General features: G+C 38.1%; 1 protein-coding gene across 3 annotated transcripts in view; it reads right to left on the bottom strand.

Annotated features, from left to right (window-relative positions):
• Positions 1-2,876: 2,876 nt before the first annotated feature.
• Positions 2,877-21,229, bottom strand: part of Flad1 (Flavin adenine dinucleotide synthetase 1) — a 48,522-nt gene continuing 30,169 nt past the window's right edge. The window contains exons 1-4 of one of the 3 annotated variants that reach the window (XM_067780252.1): positions 6,242-6,598; positions 5,491-5,715; positions 5,063-5,413; positions 2,877-4,809 (exon numbers count right to left, since the gene is read on the bottom strand). In XM_067780252.1, coding sequence (XP_067636353.1) covers positions 4,462-4,809; positions 5,063-5,413; positions 5,491-5,670 — 879 coding nt within the window. In that variant the 5' untranslated portion in view covers positions 5,671-5,715; positions 6,242-6,598 and the 3' untranslated portion in view covers positions 2,877-4,461. Of the gene's footprint in view, positions 4,810-5,062; positions 5,414-5,490; positions 5,716-6,241; positions 6,599-6,694; positions 7,053-21,229 lie in introns of those variants that run through there. The other 2 variants (XM_067780250.1, XM_067780251.1) reach the window with 2 other exon arrangements.

Genomic DNA, 21,229 nt, shown 5'->3' with positions numbered 1-21,229 from the left:
GATAAGCCCTATCCATTAAATAATGTTAATTATTATATCATAGGTCCGATTTACTGAAATTTCAAAAGGATATATGGTTTTCACTGCGAGTTAAATGCAGTTACAATATTTGACTAATTAATTTAATCGAAATGTTAGTTTTACTTAGATTTGTTTATATTTAACTCTAACTAGTCGTATTATTGTAAAATAAGTTCAAAGAAATTAATATTTGACGACTATCATTTTATTAAATGATTGAAACTATAATCGCCGAAATGTATGTCAAAAATCCCCATTTTCAGATCTATTAATTTTTGTTTGGAGTGGGATCATTGATAAATGTTATAAAAAATGTGCATTTTGACAGCGCTCTCTCGAAACAAAGAGTTGCAAATCCATTCATCTATGCCACTGGCTTGGACATGATGGGGGTACCACTTGCTGGATGGGAGTGAAATTATAATACCGACATAAAAATATAATTCATGATGAATTACAAATCTTGAAAAAGCACATGGCAACAAGCCATATATTTAACAATTACAAGGAAAAAAGTATATTACCCTTATACGTTTGTTAACCTGGCGATTTAAGAGGCAATTTAAGGGTCCTCTTGCCATTTATTTGAATTGGAAGATTCAATTCCCAAAACAGAAAAAAAAAATAATGACGTCCGGTTAAGCAACGATTCGACTTTAGTCTTTTGATAGCAAACCCACAGGATCTATTTGTTTTAATAACTTGGTGTGGTACATCTTCGAGGTTGATCCCAAGCTTATCTTCGCATTTGTAGTGTTCTAATAAAGATTAGAGTAGTATATTAAGTACATAAACTAATGATGAGCTTAGCGAGGGAAACCGACTTTATAAGACAGCTTGATCCAGGCGACCCCCAAATAAGGGATATAAACCAACGCATCAGATTGCTTGTGGACGAACACAAGGGGGCGAAATGGGAAGAGCACCTAAGAGGTTGTAACCTCTCTACCGGTGTAGGTAAACTTTGGTCCACCGTAAAGTCCCTATCGAATCCGACTAAGCACAAAGACAAAGTTTCCATCGCCTTTGGCGATAAGGTGCTGTCGGATGCGCGAGCGCTTTCTGCCGACAATATATAATGCATCCTACGGTCGACAAAGATAGACGGAGAGCCAATAGACACGCACATAAACATAAACACAAACTCAGCGCGTCACCAATTACCATCACCGCTAGAGAGGTTGAGGACGCCATTGGTCGCGCTAAACCATCCAAAGCAGTGGGCCCAGACGGCATAGCCATGCCGATGCTTAAAAACCTAGGGAAAGAGGGTTTCAAATATTTAGCGCATGTCTTCAACCTGTCTCTTTCCACCTTTGTCATACCCGAGAAATGGAAAATGGCCAAGGTGGTCCCGCTACTAAAGCCTGGGAAACCAGCTAACGTAGGTGAGTCATATCGTCCGATATCTCTCCTATCGCCAGTGGCAAAGAAGCTTGAAGCCATTTTTCTCCCTTATTTCCAAGCACATTTGCAGCTAGCCCCTCATCAGCATGGCTTCAGAAAACTCCATAACACTACCTCCGCGCTAAATGTCATTAGCACCCAGATAAATTGCGGTTTGAATCAATATCCCCACCATAGAACAGTACTCGTAGCGTTAGACCTATCAAAAGCTTTTGATACGGTCAACCATGGCTCGTTACTGCAAGACCTGGAAGGGTCCACCCTCCCCCCATGTCTTAAAAGGTGGACCGCAAATTATCTGGGTGGTCGGCAGGCATCGGTGCAATTCAGAAACGAAACATCAAAACAAAGGAGAATTAAACAAGGGGTGCCACAGGGTGGTGTCCTATCCCTGCTTTTGTTTAATTTCTACATATCTAAGCTACCTTCACCACCGGAAGGAGTCACAATCGTTTCCTACGCCGATGACTGCACAATAATGGCCACAGGCCCAGGCCCAAAGATCGATGAGCTATGCAATAAAATAAACGGCTATCTCCCTGATCTCTCCAGTTTTTTCGCCTCGCGAAACCTGGCATTGTCACCGACTAAATCTTCCGCGACCTTATTTACAACATGGACGCCCCAAATGTCGACCATATTGAACATCCACGTCGATGGCACTACACTACCGACTGTCCTACTCCCCAAAATCTTGGGTGTGACGTTTGATCAGGATCTACATTTTGGTGCGCACGCAACCGCAATTGTTCCAAGAATTCAGAGCCGTAATAAAATCCTCAAATCCCTTGCTGGCAGTACCTGGGGAAAAGATAAAGAAACGCTCTTGACCACATACAAAGCAATTAGCCAGCCGATTACGTGCTTCGCGTCATCCATATGGTCGCCAAGCCTAAAAACCACCCACTGGAAGAAACTACAGGCCTGCCAAAATACTACTCTCAGAATCGCCACGGGCTGTCTTCTTATGTCCCCAGAACACCATCTGCATAATGAGGCGAGAATACTCCCCATCAGGGAGAGAAATGAGATGCTGACCAAACAGTTTCTGTTGAATACCCAGAAACCTGGGCATCCCAACAGACATCTGATTGACGAACCAGCACCGCCTAGGGGTCTAAGGAGTCATCTCCGTAAGCATTTTGAAGAAATACGGCACCTGAGAACCCAGCCGTATGAAGCGGAAAAACACAAGCAGGTCCTTGGTGAACTCCATAGACAGGCGTCGGACCTTTATGTCGGGAATTGCCCGGTGAATCCAGTACTTGAAGAAAAATATCCAGAACTCGCAGAAGAGGAACGCATACTCCCCAGGGAAACGCGTGTCACTCTTGCTCAACTTCGTTCTGGATACTGTAACAGGTTAAACTCTTACCTATCCAGAATCAACCCCGACATACAAAATGTATGCCGTGCTTGCAATGTGTCCCCACATGACACCAACCATCTCTTTAATTGTAATGTGGAACCAACGCCTCTAACACCCCTTTCCTTAGGTCCACCCCTGTTGAAACGGCAAGTTTCCTTGGACTCCCGTTAGAGGATATTGATGACAATTTGTGATCGGTCGCGGCTATTAGGTGGGGCGAGCATTGCTACAACAACAACAACATGAAAAGGTACTATCTAACTTATTACTCGGAAGTCTGAAGAAGTGCAGAATATACCTCAGAATCTCACAATGCGTCAACCCAACACAAAGAACATTCATGACAAAATAACAGAGATGCATCATTCTCGCAGTTATTGACGACTTGACAAGGTGCTTTTTATTTGCTGCTGTTTAAATTTTTATTTTCAATAGTTAACACGGTTTACCAACCCTTTCGTGTTATTTAGGGTTATATAGGAGCTCACCAAAACATTCGAGTTCATAACGAGATATTTTTAGGGTCTAAACCCTCCATATTTAAAATTTAAGTTAGGTTAAAACATTTATTTTTTTGGGTATGCGCAGTGGAACTTTTTTGCCTGAGCCCAAATCCTATCGAAAAATCGATGGCGCGATATCGGTTAATAAATCGACCCACTCTAATGTACTAGAAAAAGTAGTAAATAGTAATCAATTTCGGCTATATGTAAAGGCATACAATTTATTTACATTTGTACAATGGTTTACTGCAAAATTTTAATGCATACAATTTGGTTATAAATTCTCAATTTTTTTGCTATTTGTATACTTTTTTTAAGTAAAATTTTTTCTAGAGCTGCATTTTGTTTTATAAGCAGCTTTATCTCTCTAGTTAAGCTCTAACAAAATGTATTGGTATCTGCATGTAAAGCTTACTACACTAGAATTGGAATCATTTTAATAATTTCATTCAATCGAATTTAGTATACGACTCACATGTTCGTATTAAAAGTTCTGCTTGTTGTTGTTGTTGTTGTAGCGATTAGGTTACTCCCCGAAGGCTTTGGGGAGTGTTATCGATGTGTTGGTCCTTTGTCGGATACAGATCCGATACGCTCCGGTAACACAGCACCATTAAGGTGCTGGCCCGACCATCTCGGGAACGATTTATATGGCCACATTAAACCTTCAGGCCATCCCTCCCTCCCCACCCCCAAGTTCCATGAGGAGCTTGGGGTCGCCAGAGCCTCGTCTGTTAGTGAAACGGGATTCGCCGCTCGAAGGTGAGGTTGACAATTAGGTTGGAGAAGCTATATATTGCGCTACACAACCCCTTGAATCCCACAAAAGTTCTGCTCTTCGATAATAGTTTTAAAAAGTGAAAAGTAATCCTATAAGTATGCAAAACAATTTTTTTTTTGAATCAGTTACATTACTAGTCTTCTGTTTAAGTACACTTCCAATTTCCGAACATCTAAATATCAATAAGTTATTTTTGTAATGCTGAATACATGTAGGCAATGATTTTATAGGCTGCTCCTACTACACGATTTTTATGCGTATATAAGAATAGCTCAAACTGATATTAAAATATTCGTACCTACAAAACATAAATTTGACATACATGATTAAGCGGCAAGTTCGTCTTTTATATTTATATTAATCATATATATTTTTTTTGTTCATGTTTTATTCTGATTTTCTTTTGAGTCAGCTTCCTTCGTTTCACTATCCTTTTCTTTAAACTCGCAATTTTCCAATATATAGTTTTTGCCACGACCAGCGCGTTCATATTTTTCATCATGTAGCTCGGCCGCATGCTTATATGTAACAGCTTTGGTTATTGGATCAAATATGCGTAAATGTGGATTCGGTATGGTGTCATGCTTTTGTCCCAAAGAAGTATAACCATTCTCATACAGACGACAGTATGGTACTTGTCTGACAAATGTATAATACCAAATATCTCTATACGTCCAATCGATAAGCGGGCTGATTCGCATCAAACTCGGCCAACCAACATCGGTTGCCTATAAAAGAAAATTTAATACATTTTGCAATTGAAAGAATTATATAAAGGTAAGACTAGAGTTTGTGGTCCAAACTTTTCCATAGATATTTCGTTATGGGCCCAAAAGCTTTATCTCTCAATCTAGAATATTTGTGTTATTTCGTCAGATGCATACATATGCTTTTTTATCTTTATACATTTTTCGCACCACCAAATGAACTTGTTTTAAGCAGCTATATAATATTTGTATAGTACAGTTTATATACACTTACTTGCATAATACTAAGATGCTCCGAGTAGGGATCGGTACGTCTTGTACCCATAAATACAGCACGTAATTCGGGCATCTCTTCGAGTACCTCTACCAATACATCTTTTATACAACCTTTACGCCTAATTAAATTCATATTATAACATCGTTCGCAATCAAGTACCACCGCTTCAACTTCTTCAAAACCATTATCCGGCTCAATATACAGTACTGGCAAACGTACGTGACTTATACATTTGTTGCGTTTAAAATATGTATATATTAAGTGCAATAAAACTGTGCAATCTTTGCCGCCATTAAATGCTATCATAAGTTCATCGGCCCGATAGAGATGTAGAACTTCTGCGAACAGCTGTAAAAGTGAATTGATGATTACAAAAGCTGTTACTTTTCATACATATTTCTTTGAGTCCACAAACATCTACATACCTCAAATACTGCCTTTTCCAACTTTTCAACGCGCTTTTCAGCGCAATGATCTGGCTTGACATTTTCGGACTCGGTCGCAGTGGCTAACAGTGCAGTTATGGCAGCTTCATGTTGTGCTCGTTGAATTTGCTTGGACACACAGTGTAGCAAACCACCGATATTAGTAATTTCTTGCGTCATTTCAGGAGTTTTTATCTTATTTTGATTAAGGCAGCAATTAGTTATCTGAAAATAACCAAATTCTCAAAAATTTTGTTTTTCAAACCTGTTCTTCGACAGGTAGACCTGGATTCGGGAACCGAGATCGGGTGATCTACTGCAGCGACCGTTAAGTGCAACAGTCGAAATAAAGGGGCGGATTGATATGCTTAAGCCCACAGTGGAAAGTGGATTTTTTTTTAACGTTAATACATCAATAACGACAGACTAGTGGAGGATGTACGAATAAGATTCCTTATGCTCAATGTATTGCGCATTAAGAACTAAGCGACAGTGGCATTGTTATAATTGTAAGGGCGACATCCAAGTAATAACTCAGAGATATTGCACAAACATGTGTGGGTTTAGGAGTATGCTTCACAAAACGGCAAGAGCATCGTTTTCAATGTGACCAAAAGTCCTACTTTGTTTACGTTAGGTTGACTTTGCGCTTGCTTAGAATACTTCGACCATACAAAATCTAGATCTTGAGGCACAAGGCCAATTATGCTTCACAGGAATTAAGCCCTACTTAGAAGACACTTCAACTTACTCTTAAAGCTAATCGTTCTCTGCTGTCTGTTATAAATGAAATCTTGCAAATAGATCTCAATTCATCCAAGTACGCTTGATAATCTTGAAGCTTAAATCTAGATAAATTATATAGGTATGTACTTCAACGCTATTATTCAGATTAGATAAATTATGACACACTAGCATCACGTAGTTTTAAAATCTTTTTTTTTTTTAAGAATGCCTTCAATGTTGTTGTTGTAGCAATGCCTTCAATGTTAGTTGTTGGTGCTAGTATTTTAGCGAAAAAATCGTTCTCAGACTATTTGCCGGAGGGCTGTCGACATGAGCTGAACGCCTATATAAATATCATTGTTTTCATGATAAGCCTCTAATGACCTAGCGAAGTTACATCACTTGATTTCTCTTTTTTTTGTATGTATTCCTAAGTCCCCGTTATGTCTAAACGCGCCAGTTAATTCTTTATACTAACCTCATATGTAATCCCACTTTTGCAGATTTCTTTGCTCCAATTCACTGCAGACATGCAATTGCACTGCAGTTTCTGATTTTCATGTAACTTTTTACTGCATTTCTTGTTGGTTTTGTTTAATGTCACGCCGCTTCCACCATTTTAACGTGAAATTTGACAAAATTGCAAATATTTTCTGTCAATCGCGGCCAATTTTGTCGGATTATAATTTGTAAAGAAAAGAATGAAAATTTCAAGCTACAGCCTTTAAAAAAAATGTGTATTTTTTTTTTAATTTGGTGACACAGATTACACAGCCTTCATAATTACTCGATGTGGCTCGAGTTATATGCACAGCTGTTAAAACATAATCGATAGCATGCCACAAATCACTCACAGCATAGGTGAATGGATTTGCAACTCTTTTGCCGTCTTTCAGTGAGTTTTACAGCTCCGGCTCACGATCAATTCGCACGGGAATGCTCTGGATCTTTGAGAGACTTGAGAAGCAGATGTCGTGAAATTTTCGCACACGTGAAATGTGATAGGCAGATGTCGCCGCTGTTTTTCATTTAACTCATTCGGCGAAAGGCTAAGCAGCGCCATATATTTTTGAAAAAGTAGGTATATTAAAGGCCGCGTTGCCAACCTAAAAAGAAGTAATTAACAAATTATCTGGCTCACAAATTGAACCAGACTTCTATCTGGATTTATCTGGCTCAAATAGTTGTTGCATTTACATGCAAAACTATTTGTGGTTCAGCATTTTGCCACCGGATGATTGCTTTTGTTTCGAGAGAGCGCTGTCAAAATGCACATCTTTTAGAGCCTCCTGCGATTTACAACCAGATTGATGAATTTTTGTACGTGTGCGTGTGGGGTATTTGACGCCCCGCGACAATCAAAGTCCCCTGCGATTTACAACCAGACAGTGTTGTCACTCTACCACTATAGTGGTAGATCTACCACTATTTAGGCTAAAATCCGGATCTACCACTCCTACCACTTTTTTTTTTTAATCTACCACTTTTTTATTTGCCTGAATTTGACTATGTTCTTTAAGTTGTTCAAAATTACCTAAAATTAAGGCTTTTAAGTATGTTGAAAATTAAATGTAAAGCACACATTGTATAAGCTTTTCAAATTTTCACCAAAGAAATGTGTGATTTTTATAACAAAAAATATAAAAATAAAATTTAACTTTATTGATGGGAAATTCGTGCCAAAAACTTTGTAATAATTTGATTTTTCGACTGCTGAGTGGAATACCAGCGTATCTCTGCCGGCGTTTCGAAAACGCCCTATCCCAGAAAATTTTGGAATAACGCCCTATTTCAGACTTTGTTTCAAAAACGCTCTATCTCAGCTTAAATTTAATAAATTTGTGACATAAGCTGGGACGTTTATGAAAAACATTTTGGGCGTTCTTCAATTGAGTTCTGAGATAGGTCGTTTTCAAAAGAAAAACTGAAATATGGTATTTTTGAAAAACATTCTGAGATAGGGCGTTCTCGAACTGGCAGCCGAGATACGAGCGATATTTCACTCAGCCGTCGATTGCAGTATCCGATGGATGCCTTCGATGTCACGGATGTAAGTTGTAAGATTTAAAAAATAAATTGTTTTATTGCACAAGTCTATTTATTTAGATTCGGGCTATTGGTATTCGTTGGATACCATTGAAGTAATTTGATATTTTAAGGTTTCTTAGTAGTATTATTATATGTTTGAACTATGTGTTATGAAAAATGGAATATTTGGAGATTGCAAATTAACTTTAGTCGTATCCACACATGGTTTGTTAAAGTTCTTGGTCGGTAGTTCGCATTTCATTATCAATTTCAGCTGTTAAGGTTTTTGTAGTAAACAAATTTTCAAACTTTTAAGACTAGTTCTTTGATACTTATTCAAATAGTTTATTAAAAAAAAAAAAAGCCTAAAAACTACTGACTACTAACTTCGTAATTAAAAAATAGGTGAGAGTCCCACTATTATTTAATTATATATATTTTTATTTGATGGTGTAAGGCCTATACAGTATACACATACTCTTCATACAGATGTTTATATGTATGTTGTTAATGCACTTGAAGTTGTTATGTTCGTTTTAATCGTTGAATAATAATAATTTGAAAAAAATTGGTTTTAATGTTATTGAAAATTCTACCACTATTTTTAGGAGATCTACCACCCTTTTTTTGAAATACTACCACTAAATAGATTTTAGAAGTGACAACACTGCAACCAGATTGACTGAATTTTGTGTGTGTTAGTGCAGTCGGGTGGCTTCGTGACACATGTATTTGTTGTCGGCTATACGTTGATGAAAATCAAAAATTTTTGATTTTTTCATTTGACGCTTGCTTATTTGATAGTCGCGGGGTGTGATTAACAAAACAGCAATGTTGTATTTAGTTTGTGTCGACATTCAAAATGAACAACTGCGCGGAAGAACAGCAATTCATATTAAAATTTATTGAAAATTATCAATGGTTACCAGCTTTATGGAATGTAAAGCTTTTATTATTATTTCATAAAATTTTTTTATTATTTAATAAAACTGCTGTAGTTGCAAGTAAAAAAAAGTCATCATCCGATGACGACATATTCTCACGTCCGAGCGCTACGGTTTAGTCTCCATTACTGATACTTAGCATAGACTTGACTTGGCTTAAGCCCCCATTACTGATACTTAGCATAGACTTGACTTGACTTGGCGTAAACTTGGCAACTTAGCCACGATTATACTCCACTTGGCGCATAAAATCTGGCATCATAATCAGCGTTGAAATTTATTTTTAAATAAATGTCAATTTGTATGACAAAATGTCAAAATGAAATGGAAACAAACAAATGGCATCTCAAAATGTAAACGTCACTTAGAACTTACATAGAAAATCAAAATTCAACAGACTTCTAAGTCAAGTTAAGTTTTGAGTAATCAGTAACATGCAATGTTCATTTAACAGAACTGTAAGTGACAGTTCGCAAGCCAAGTCAAGTCTATGTTAAGTATCAGTAATGGAGCCTTTAGAAGTCTGTTGAATTTTGATTTTCTATGTAAGTTCTAAGTGACGTTTACATTTTGAGATGTCATTTGTTTGTTTCCATTTCATTTTGACATTTTGTCATACAAATTGACATTTATTTAAAAATAAATTTCAACGCTGATTATGATGCCAGATTTTATGCGCCAAGTGGAGTATAATCGTGGCTAAGTTGCCAAGTTTACGCCAAGGCAAGTCAAGTCTATGCTAAGTATCAGTAATGGGGGCTTTTCTCCATGCAAATGTTGATTGATGGCTTTTTATTTGATAGTCGCGGATACTCTTTGGTCGCGGGGCAAGTGTCAAATACCCGACACGCACAAATGCAAAAATTCAGTCAATCTGGTTGTAAATCGCAGGCATTGTGAATGATGACAAAGTGTGATCTCTTATGCATAAACGTCAAAATTTCAAAGTGATTGGATCACCTGATTCGTATTTGACTATCGCTGTCTCATTCTGTATCTCTTTCTATCACCCGCTGAAGATAGGCGCCGCCATATTGAACAGCCTGTCAAAATGCTGAAAAGTAGCCATATTGAACAGCCTGTCAGGCAGTTGACAGATAAGAGATCGCACTTTGTCATCATTCACAATGATCGCAGGAGGCTCTTATAACATTTATCAATGATGCCACTCCGAACAAAAATGAATAGATCTGAATATGGGGATTTTTGACATACATTTCGGCGATTATAGTTTCAATCATTTAATAAAATGATAGTCGTAAAATATTTATTTCTTTAAACTTATTTTACAATAATACGACTAGTAGAGTTAAATATAAACAAATTTAAGTAAAATTTACATTTTGATTAAATTAATTAGTCAAATATTGTAACGCATTTAACTCGCAGTGAAAACCATATACTCTTTTGAAATTTCAGTAAATCGGACCTATGATATAATAGTTAACATAATTTAATGGATAGGCTTATCCTACATGTCTGACGTTCCAGGTTCTGTGATCAAAATCGACTGGTTGCATCGGGACTTCATATTTACAAAACCTGTTTTTAGTGATAACTTTTGAACGAGAAATAATATGTACCCTAGGCCTTCGAACTAATAATATTTACACTGAAAAAAGTATTTTTATCGTTTTTCCCATAATTAACGCTACTCTACAGTTGTAGGTCAAACTAAAGTTTACCAAAATTTTTGGCCCGTTTTTCGTTTTAGTTGGCACATTTTTTGTTCTGGCACCCGCTTCAGCTGGCGCGAGGGATTTTTCTGTGATTGTTGCCAGCCCAAATTTGAGATAAATCCCTCGTGAGAGCGCAAAAAATGAGAAAGTTTCGTATCAAGTCATCTTTGACCCACAGAATAATAATAAAAATAATTCCATCATGATAGCACGCCACAAATCACACACAGAAGATTGCGCATCTACGTCACACTTGACTGCTTAAGCGAATGAAAGAGAGAAAAAAAAGAGCTAAAGGAAAATGACGTAAAAATTGCCCATAAAAACAGCTGATCTTTTGTTTACATGCGCAATCTTGCTTGTGTGATAACACGCAAACTGGTTATCACCAGTGTTGTGCATTGTGAATGATAACTAAGTGTGATATCTTCTGCATAGACGCCAAAATTCCAAAGTGATTGGATCACCTGATTTTTAATTTACTATCGCTGTCTCATTCTATCACCCGCTGAAGATAGGCGCCGCCATATTGAACAACCTGTCAAAACGCTAAAAAGTAGCCATATTGAACATCCTGTCAGGCAGTAGACAGATAAGGTATCACACTTAGTCATCATTCACAATGGTGTTGTGGGACCGCGCAGTAGGAGCAGAGTTTTCGTTGTGTGTTCAAAATTTCTGTGCAGACCTTCTGCACCTGTCAAAACGCTAAAAAGTAGCCATATTGAACATCCTGTCAGGCAGTAGACAGATAAGATATCACACTTAGTCATTATTCACAATGGTGTTGTGGGACCGCGCAGTAGGAGCAGAGTTTTCGTTGTGCGTTCAAAATTTCTGTGCAGACCTTCTGCACATCTATTTTTTGTAGGTATTTTTTTACTTTATCTCACAACTGCTAAAACTGGTCCAAAAATATCGGGTGAGGTGTCAAAAGACGCGCTTTGGACCCAGGATCACGAACCCGAAAGCGGAAATAGATAATTTTCGTAGAAGTCTAGTTGAGGGGTCGACTGCTAATACGCTACCAAAAATATCGAGAGAGGTGTCAAAAGACGCGTATTAATCTCGAGAATAATAATACGAAGGCGGAAATATTTGCAGTTGAAGTTGGCGATTTTCATGTGGTTGTTGTAATGTTGTACCCACAAAAGAAACTGTGATCCTAAGTGTTTTGCGCGGATATAGTTTTGGTCTCGAAACCGGTGTTGGACCCACCCAGGGTAATTTTTTATAATCTCGGGCGAAGGCCGCCAACGCAGAAAAGTGTTCTGCGCAAAAATACTTTGGATACACCCCCCGTTTCGGAGGGACCAGCGGGTCATTTTTCAGTTTTTCGTTAGTATCTTTTGAATGAGTTAACATTTTTATTTTACGCCTTCGGATTATTAATACTGATGTCAATACGCGTCGTTTGACACCTCTCTCGATATTTTTGGTAGTGTATCAGCAGTCGACTCCTCAACTAGACTTTCACTAAAACAACTTTTTTATCATCCAAAATAAAGTAAAGAAAATAAGCAAAAAAAGAAAAAAAAAAAAAATTTGGTAATTTTCGTACTGGATTTGCCGGAAACAAGGACAGTTAAAAAATAAAATACAAAACTTAAGAAGAACTCTATAACTACCTCTCGTGCGCTACAGGCAAAACAGCTTTTAATATTATTCGTCAGCTATTTCAGCGAACTAAAAGTTGCGTATACCGCAAAGTCTGAAAAAATGCTCACAGAGTAGTATTTTAAATTCGTTTGGCCATACCTGTCATACATCTCCGTCATCCCTTAAGGCTAAGAAATGTTTAATATACCCGCAGCAATGCATGTCTGTCGTAAGACTCAGACGGCAGCCGGATCAGTAGCAGAAGGTGCTAGGACCGGATTCATATCCTGGAAAGGACTACCCAAATTCACAACACTTCCTTAAACATCCGGGGAGCGTTCTAGCGGTTAAAAAAACAAGCACTACTTTCACTACGAGTGAGCGCAATATTCTGTAAAATAACAGTAATAGCAAAGATATTAGACAAACGAAAAAAAACACGTTCACGGTCGCAAAGTCGTGTAAGAGCTTGGTAGCTTTCACCAAGGACATTTCAGGCGTTGTAGAATTTCATATCGTTCCAGAAATCTCATTTATGCAGTAAAATAACCAGATTTCTCAGATATCGGGCTGCATTTTTTCGTCAGTGCACCAATGCGATTGCTTCGCAGGCGGTTCAAGCATCTCACGACTACCGGAAGCTTGCACTCAAAAATATCCTATGACTAGCTACTAAACATTCCATTGGTTTTGAGTTAATATAAAAAGTCGGGAACCTAGCAAGCTCACTGCCATATAGTAGGTTTTAGGGTAAGCTGGGAGATTCCTCATATACTCTGGTAGCAACAGAGCTCATTTTGGTTTTGAGCTAATAATAATAGCAGCAACCTAAAAAGCTCACTTTGAGATAATCTATTTTATGTTTAGCTGGGGGATTTCATCGGTAGCGTGTGATCTAAATGAAGTGCGGCTACAAGCGGGTGTCTTTCTTGGATCAAGCGACTCCGTATACAATTTGTCCGCTAAGTTTGGTCCCGCCATGTAAAGCAAAAAAATCCTTTTTACGCATGCATCTGGATTGTTTGTATTCTTAATGGGGATCATAAGGCCGCTACCCGGCTGGTCGATGTCCTCCTGAAGGCATCCAAGAGATGTGATGGACGGAGCATGGGAAGAAGCCATTAAAATATGTAACACTTAGCAGCTTAGTGCAGTTTCGTTGTTGGATTCGTGCTTGGGAGTAAGACTACCATCTGCGGCTACCATCCGCAAATAGGCAAAATTCTTGAATATCATACATTTGCCTTCATGTAACGGCCAAGGAAAACTGCGAGAAGGCGCCTGAAGTGTATATACGGACGCTGCTCCCGTCATGATATAAAAGTCGTCATTGTCGACTTCAATGGCAGGATAGGAAAAGCAGGTGTATTTGGACCAACAGTAAGACAATTTAGCGTGCGCTAAGAAACCCGCCTCATGTATTGAGGCTGATCCCCGGCTCCTGAAATACTTGGATCACAGCCTAATCACAACCAACATTCGCAACCCCAATCTGATCGGCAAAATGCTCACAAATATACAAAGATTGAAAGGCTGCAATCGCAATAATTTAGATCATATCTGTAGTGTAGTTTATACCACGAGAGTTCTTAAATTGACGGAACACTTATCTGTTTCCTTAATTGGAGGGAGCGATGAAATATTTCGGGAGAATGATAAGCCTGAGCCAACAATCGAAAACACTGGAATTTACGCTCTTTTTCTGAGAAATAAAATCATCTCTCGGCAAATGAAAGCCAAGCTCTGGTCATTTCTTTTACCCGTTCTTCCATGCACAGACGGCCCTCTTGGCGACGGCGACAGCGACATATATGAAGGCGCGAGGGGTGAAACAAATCGTTCCCGCATCAGTTGGGCTAGTACAACCTTGTAAATACCGCAGCGAGCCAGATTAATATCAGCAAAGGACTGTCCACATTCCCTTAAACCGTTGAGATATGTTTTCACGGCTTCAACAACAACAAAAACGAAAAAAGAAGCGTCTATAGCGGTCCTATAAATACGACTTACTTAAGCGGACGTCCTAAGGGTAAGAGATGGTGGAAAAGATAGAAAATTGTGGTAGATCAACTGCTTAAGGGGTCTTGATGACGACGATTATACGATGCTGTCGAATATTGCTCTCAGGAAGAAAGTGTGTGGTTCAAGTGGAGTATGCGCCAGCTGTCCGTTATGTATGACTGTCCTCTAATAGGTAAGACCTTCAGAAAATAAATTTTTTTCTCCAAACTCGATACGCCCTTATATTTGGCTATCTAATCAAATAATAGGTACACTATCTCTTCTTATTCATGATAGCGAATTCGAATTGATAAGAAGCTTTCAGTTGTTCCCCCCATTTGTCATGCCTTATCAAAGAATAGCTGCACATACATACATATGTACAACCAAATATCTATTTTTAGATAATAAACAAAAAAAAAAAAAAATTGATGATAATAGAATAACGGCATATAACGGTTATTTTGTCAGGCTATATCTTAGAACTGAGTTGGCCCGCTTACCAAGCAGCAAGGCATTTTTGTACATTAGAAAAATGCACGTAAGGTATTCGAGTCACCTTAAGTTCAACGCCTGCTGCCGTCTTTATCTAAATGAGTTTCAAGGATTTTCAGAAGTATTTTTTTTTTTTAATTCATACGACTATTTCTGGAACGCATTGATGTGGTCGCCATTTCAAGAAATAAGGACGTGTTAAGAAAAATAAAACAACGAGTCATGTGAGCGTTTGTCCCCCTTTCAGAACAAAGAGAGCGACGTATCCCGTTCACTCTCCATTACAAAAATTCTGGTAGCTAACAAAAAGCCCAAAGCTATTTAGCCCATTTAGGTTGGTGGTGGAACGTTTGCGGTCATAAAGATTAGCCTTCAAGCTTTATGTCCCTTTAATACCCCTCTTGACCATGAACCAACGAGCTAAAGATCTGGCAATACAGATTAGCACTAGCACTTGTCATTAAAAGAACGATTATCGGACCTTCAAGAGATGGCCCGTGAAATATCGTAGCGGTGGCTATAAACCAAAAATAGTTAAACACGGAGTGGTGTTCCAACCACACTTTTAACTTTTACTTCTCCACAAGAAGTAGTTAACAGAAGTTAGGACTGCTCGAAAATTGGGATAGACAATCAACATTTAGCTTTGTTGCAAAATAATCTGCTATACCTTTGATCTCCCTCGTTTTTTTCACTTCATGAACTCAACTTTATCAACGCCTAAGCTCACGACCGTTGATATGTAAAAACCAGATAAGACTATCATTAGGTATCCATATCGATTTCAGTCTGGTGCCAGCTATCAAACCCCAAATATATAAGGTGCAGGAGTTATACTTGCACCCAAATCACGACTGCGATCAAACCACAGAGTCTGAGCCATCATTGAAGCGATAATTAACTGTGCATCGCGTATACTACCGAGAATACATAGCCGAACTGGGCAAAATCGCAGGTGTGTTAGGACATTGCCTCCCACCTGAGATTAACTTGAACCTGACCCGTCTCCTAGCCGCATAAGAAAGCACATCCAATAGAAGTAGAATGAGGTAGGATAAAATATGAAAGAATCCCTTGAATTTGAGCACTAAATCAGACCAAATCTCCCCCCACCTGTCCCTCCGGGCTCAATTGGGGTATCCCGCTACTCTTGCTTCGAAATACGGGAGCCGATAGAATTATTTTCTGAGCTTTCATTCTCATATCATAAACTAACCTTTGGCCTTAAAACACTAACTTACATTACTTCATCGACGCTTAACCGTTTAATCGGCTTTGGCCGCCCAACGAATCGCGCAAGTTTCTTCTTTTTTGTGCTTAGTGGCGTAAATTGGACTCATCAAGCGAACTTAAATCGTTTTGCACATGGCCGTTGCAGCGGAGTGGGGCCTCGATATCATTTTGCTTAAATAGGCGGGTTTCCAATAGAAAACCGTCGGGGTCGGAGCATATTATTTGATTCGCATAACGTGGCCCAGCCTTAATTCGCTGAAGTATGTTGATGTGTGCATTAGGCTCATACAGCTCGTCGTCAAATCTTCGGTAATCGCAGTCGCCAATGCGTAAATCATTTGTAAAACTCTGCAAAATTCCTAAGGTCATGAACCGGTTCTGTGTTCGAGTCCTGCGCTCGCGAGGTCAAGGCTCTAGCTACTAGAGGCGGCAGAGTTTCCAGATCTTGAGGCAGCAGTTAAGTTAGGTCATAGAAAACTTCTAGGATTTGATATAAGGACGGAGTTATTCTAAACCATAAGTCCTGATACCTAAATAGGGTATTTACTAACCGTAGAGCTTCTGTTCGTTTGTCGAGAGAGGGCTATAGTTCTCAGTTTACTATATATTGATGCATCAGGGGTATTTTATAGGCGCTCGTAAAAAGGAAGCGTTATCTTCTAATGCATCGAGGTGTGGACGCAAGTGAATATCACATTGAAGGGCTTTGCTTGAATGTGGAGACGAAGGGGTACAACTGCAACTCGCTCTTAAGATATTATAAGTAGAACCTACAAAGTAGCCAGTGTTGGGCTTTAGACGAACTCAGATTCTTCTTCTTTATACTCAGCGTGCTTGTGATAAAATCAATTTTACAAATATTATTAATCATAAATAAAAAATCGTTAAACCTATCGTAACAAAATTCGGCAGAGAGGTTGCTTTCGCTATAAGGAATGCTTTGAAGAAAAATTAACGAAATCGGTTAAGGGCCACGCCTACTTTTATATAAAAGATATTTAAAAGGGCCGTGGGCAAATAAAATAAGCCATATCTTTGCAAAAAAGAGTGTTCCCTTTGCTGATGTATGTGAGGGAGTTGGGCTGACTTCGATGATATTGAAACTCTGACAGCGACGCTCTAGAAATCTAGCTAGATCGTCCCAAGAAGGCATTTTAAATGACGCAGTTGTATTGCTCCATTTCGTAGCAACTTCGTCTTTCCACTTGGGTTGAGTGGTTTCGTCAAGCTTGGCCGTAAGCATATATAGAACATCCGCTATTTGTGGGGTTGATGCTAATGATTGCATTGCACGTAGGCTGCCGTTGACAGTATCGCTAAATTCTCGAAGAGTGGAGGAGGATGATGGCTTCGTAACACGTTGAATTTCGAAAATTCTCCTCAAGTGTGATTGAAATATTAAACGTTTGTTGTCATACCGCGCAGTGAGTAGCTCGATAGCCTTGCGATAATTGACGGCTGTAACCTCCAAGGCCTGCACCAGGGCCGCCTTATCGGTTAAGCATGATCGAAGATATTGAAATTTTTCGATCTCTGATAATTCGTTATTGGTGTGAACGAGTACTGAAAACATATCGAAAAAGTCTAACCAGTCTGCATGTAAGCCAGAAAATTTTGGTAATTGCAGCTTTGGTAGATGGGACCTTGAATGTGATGTTGACGGTAAAATACGGGTGGTACTTAATGTTTCAAGTTCAGCAGCACGAAGAAGAGCGAGCCGTTCCATAATGGCTGATTTAAAAACAAAATACGCTGTTTCGCACGTGTTGCGATGCGCACCTTCTAACTTGGATTCATCCAGTTCTTCTAAGTGAGACTGAATCGCTTCGACATTATCAAGTTGGCGCTGCAACATTTCGAGTTTGACCTTGAGCATCGACTCAGGCATTGTATTTAACTCTGCTAAATTCGCTCGAGAATTTTCCATGCGCTCCAACGTAAGTTATCGCTGGCGAACCTTAACGCGGATCTTGTTCGACGCAGCTGGCCGTGGCGTTGATTCGTCATCTCCATCTCCGTGTTCCGACATTGTTAAACCTTATTTTCAATGCTGAGCCGGTATTTAGAATCCGGCTCGAAAGACCTTTTTGGTGGGGCACAAAGCCTTTTTTAATGCCCTTCGATGAAATGAAAAGTACGACCTTTATTTTGCAATATTAAATTTATTTATTACTTAAATTCGCGGTTACATACGTGTGACCGTATCAAGAGTTGGACTGTAATTATTACAAAAGGTAGAGAATGTGAGTAGGAAGAAGATATTAGTTTGTTGTACACTTGTAAGTATGTATGTATGCATGTACATATGTAGAAACGTAGCCAGCTATATTTTACAAGTTGACCTAGCGGGACATTATTAGTAAATGTAAGTGATTGTTGTTGGGCCCAAAAGGCATGATTTTTATTTTTTATGTGGAGGCGAGGTGGATGTCACGCACAAGAGTGTGTTGTGGGTGCATTTCACGGTGGCGATGAAAGAGTGCGATTGGAACTCCAATCCAAGAGAGTGAGTGTGAGATAATGACGAATATGCGAGAATTTGTAGATGATGGTGTAGATGGTTGACCAACGATGAAAATGGGTGTAACAATAGCGACGACATTAAAGTGCGAAAATTGTAACGATTATACCATGTGGCAAATTATATTGTTTTATTACGAAAAACCTTGCGCTCGAACAGAGCTATATATCAATGGTATTTCATTTCAAACTTCAAATTTTTAAAAATGGGCGTGACACCGCCCCTTTTATGACTAAGCAATTTTCTATGTTTCCGGAGCCATAACTCGAGAAAAATTAACATATCGTAATGAAATTGTGTACACATATTTTCCTTATAGCAGAAAATATTTCTAGTAAAAATGGACGGGATCGGTTAAAGACCCCGCCCACTTTTATATACAAGATTTTTAAAAGGGTCGTAGACGAAAATAATTAGCTATATCTTAGCGAAAAAGAGCTTTGTATCAATAGAATTTTACTTTCTAAAATGAATTATAACATTAAATAAGAAAAACTTCAAATTTTTAAAAATGGGTGTGGCACCGCCCCTCTTATGACAAAGCAATGTTCTATGTTTCGGGAGCCATAACTCGAGAAAAATTAACATATCGTAATGAAATTGTGTACACATATTTTCCTTATAGCAGAAAATATTTCTAGTAAAAATGGACGGGATCGGTTAAAGACCCCGCCCACTTTTATATAAAACAAATTTAGACTAGAATAATAAGCTATAACTTAGTAAAAAATAGTTTTGAATCAATGATATTTCACTTATCAAGGTTTATTGTAAGAGGAAATGGGGAAACATTTTTTTTTTTTAATGGGCGGTGCCACGTGTTATGTAGAAAAGTAATTTATCTGAAATGAAATGTACAATTGAAGCTCACGCTGAGTATATAATGTTCGGTTACACCCGAACTTAGCCTTCCTTAATTGTTTTTATTTATTTTCAATTTATCGCGCCCGCTTTTTTTTTTAAATCAACACAATTTTTTAAAGTGTTGGTTATATAAAGCGCCACCATATGTAAGTATGCAGAGTATTTTTTCTTTCATTTTCAAGGTCACGCCTACAACTTTTGTCACACAAATCATAAACGTGTAAATTGTGCGAAGCAGCACAAAGCATGAATAATAAAACTCTAAATAAGGGCTGGGTAACGCCATAGTTTTTTCATGCGTTGAAGCATGGCACAACTTTTCGCGAATATGTAAATTTTGCAGTCTTCAAATTTGTTTATATCCAAATATTTTGAAAATGATTTTTTTCGAAAACGACATTTGTACTTCGGGACAATTTGTAAGTGGGAAATGAAATCTTTTTTATAAAAATCCATAGTTTTATGAAACATTTTAACCTTTAAGCATATTCCGGAAAGAACTATGTAGTCTCGAGGATAGTAGTCAGAGTAAAATGAAATGAAGATTGCTGGTGAGCGGCTAAGACCATTTTTAATATTTGCTGGACAATTTGATTAGGGCCCAAAAAATGACCTCTCATATGCGCCAAAGAAAAGCTAACACTGCTTACCAAGCCGTTTATCGATTAGTGGAGCTTGTATTGAATCGATTGTGGAAACCTCTCGGTACTGAATTAGTTAAATAAATCTTTAAGTTCATTCCCCTTAGATGCAGGTGTGCGATGTATAAGTAAATAAAATCCTTAAACAAAAGTTAAAACTATCGCTACTGAGTTATTAGCCATCATCCGGTGAGTTTTCTAGCTCCGTATCACGATCAATTCTCAAGGGAATACTCTGGAGCACTGGAAGACTAGAGAAGCAGAGTTCGTGATATTTTTGTGCACATGAATTGTGACGACAGACGTCGCAGTTGCGTTTCATTTAATACATAAGGCTAAAGGCCACATTTATTTTGGAAAAAGCAAGTTTATTTAAAGCAGTGTGGCCAAACTAAAATAAGAAACTAACAAATTATCTGGCTCACAAATTGATTTATCTAGCTCAAATCTATATTGTTACACTTACATGCAACACTATTTATCTGGCTCAGGATCTTTGCCACCAGATGATGCTTGTTGCTAGCAGAAAACATTTCATCAGCACTATAACGTGACGCATGTTAGCGTTAGTCAGCCCTTGCAGTACAAAAAAAGAAGCAATTGACTTGGTAACAAAAATATGATTCGATCACGCGTGGGAGCGATTACACTTAAATATGTATGATGAATACGATTACATAATAAACAAATCTTTTGAATATGACAACTGTCAAAACTAAGTTGTGAAAATTATGAATGAAAAAAACAAAAAAAAAAAAATTTTATAAAATGCAACAAATAAATAAACAATTAAAAATAGTAAAAAAATGAAGCAAAAAAAAAATATATAAATTTAATAAAACTTATGTGGAAATCAGTAGCAGGCGTAATGGTAACAGTAATTGTAATTTCTTTTGCATATATTCCAACTTAAAAGTAGACATTTTGAAGTCATTGCGCAGGCGTAAAGCTTAGTAATATATCAGCCGAATTTATTATAGTATTTTTTTTTGTTATTTACACAATAAA

Source organism: Eurosta solidaginis, chromosome 4 (genome assembly GCF_040869045.1).
Source record: "Eurosta solidaginis isolate ZX-2024a chromosome 4, ASM4086904v1, whole genome shotgun sequence".
In the NCBI taxonomy this organism is placed as follows: Eukaryota; Metazoa; Arthropoda; class Insecta; order Diptera; family Tephritidae; genus Eurosta; species Eurosta solidaginis.
Note: the sequence above shows the minus strand (reverse complement) of the source record. Positions and strands in the feature narration are given on the sequence as shown.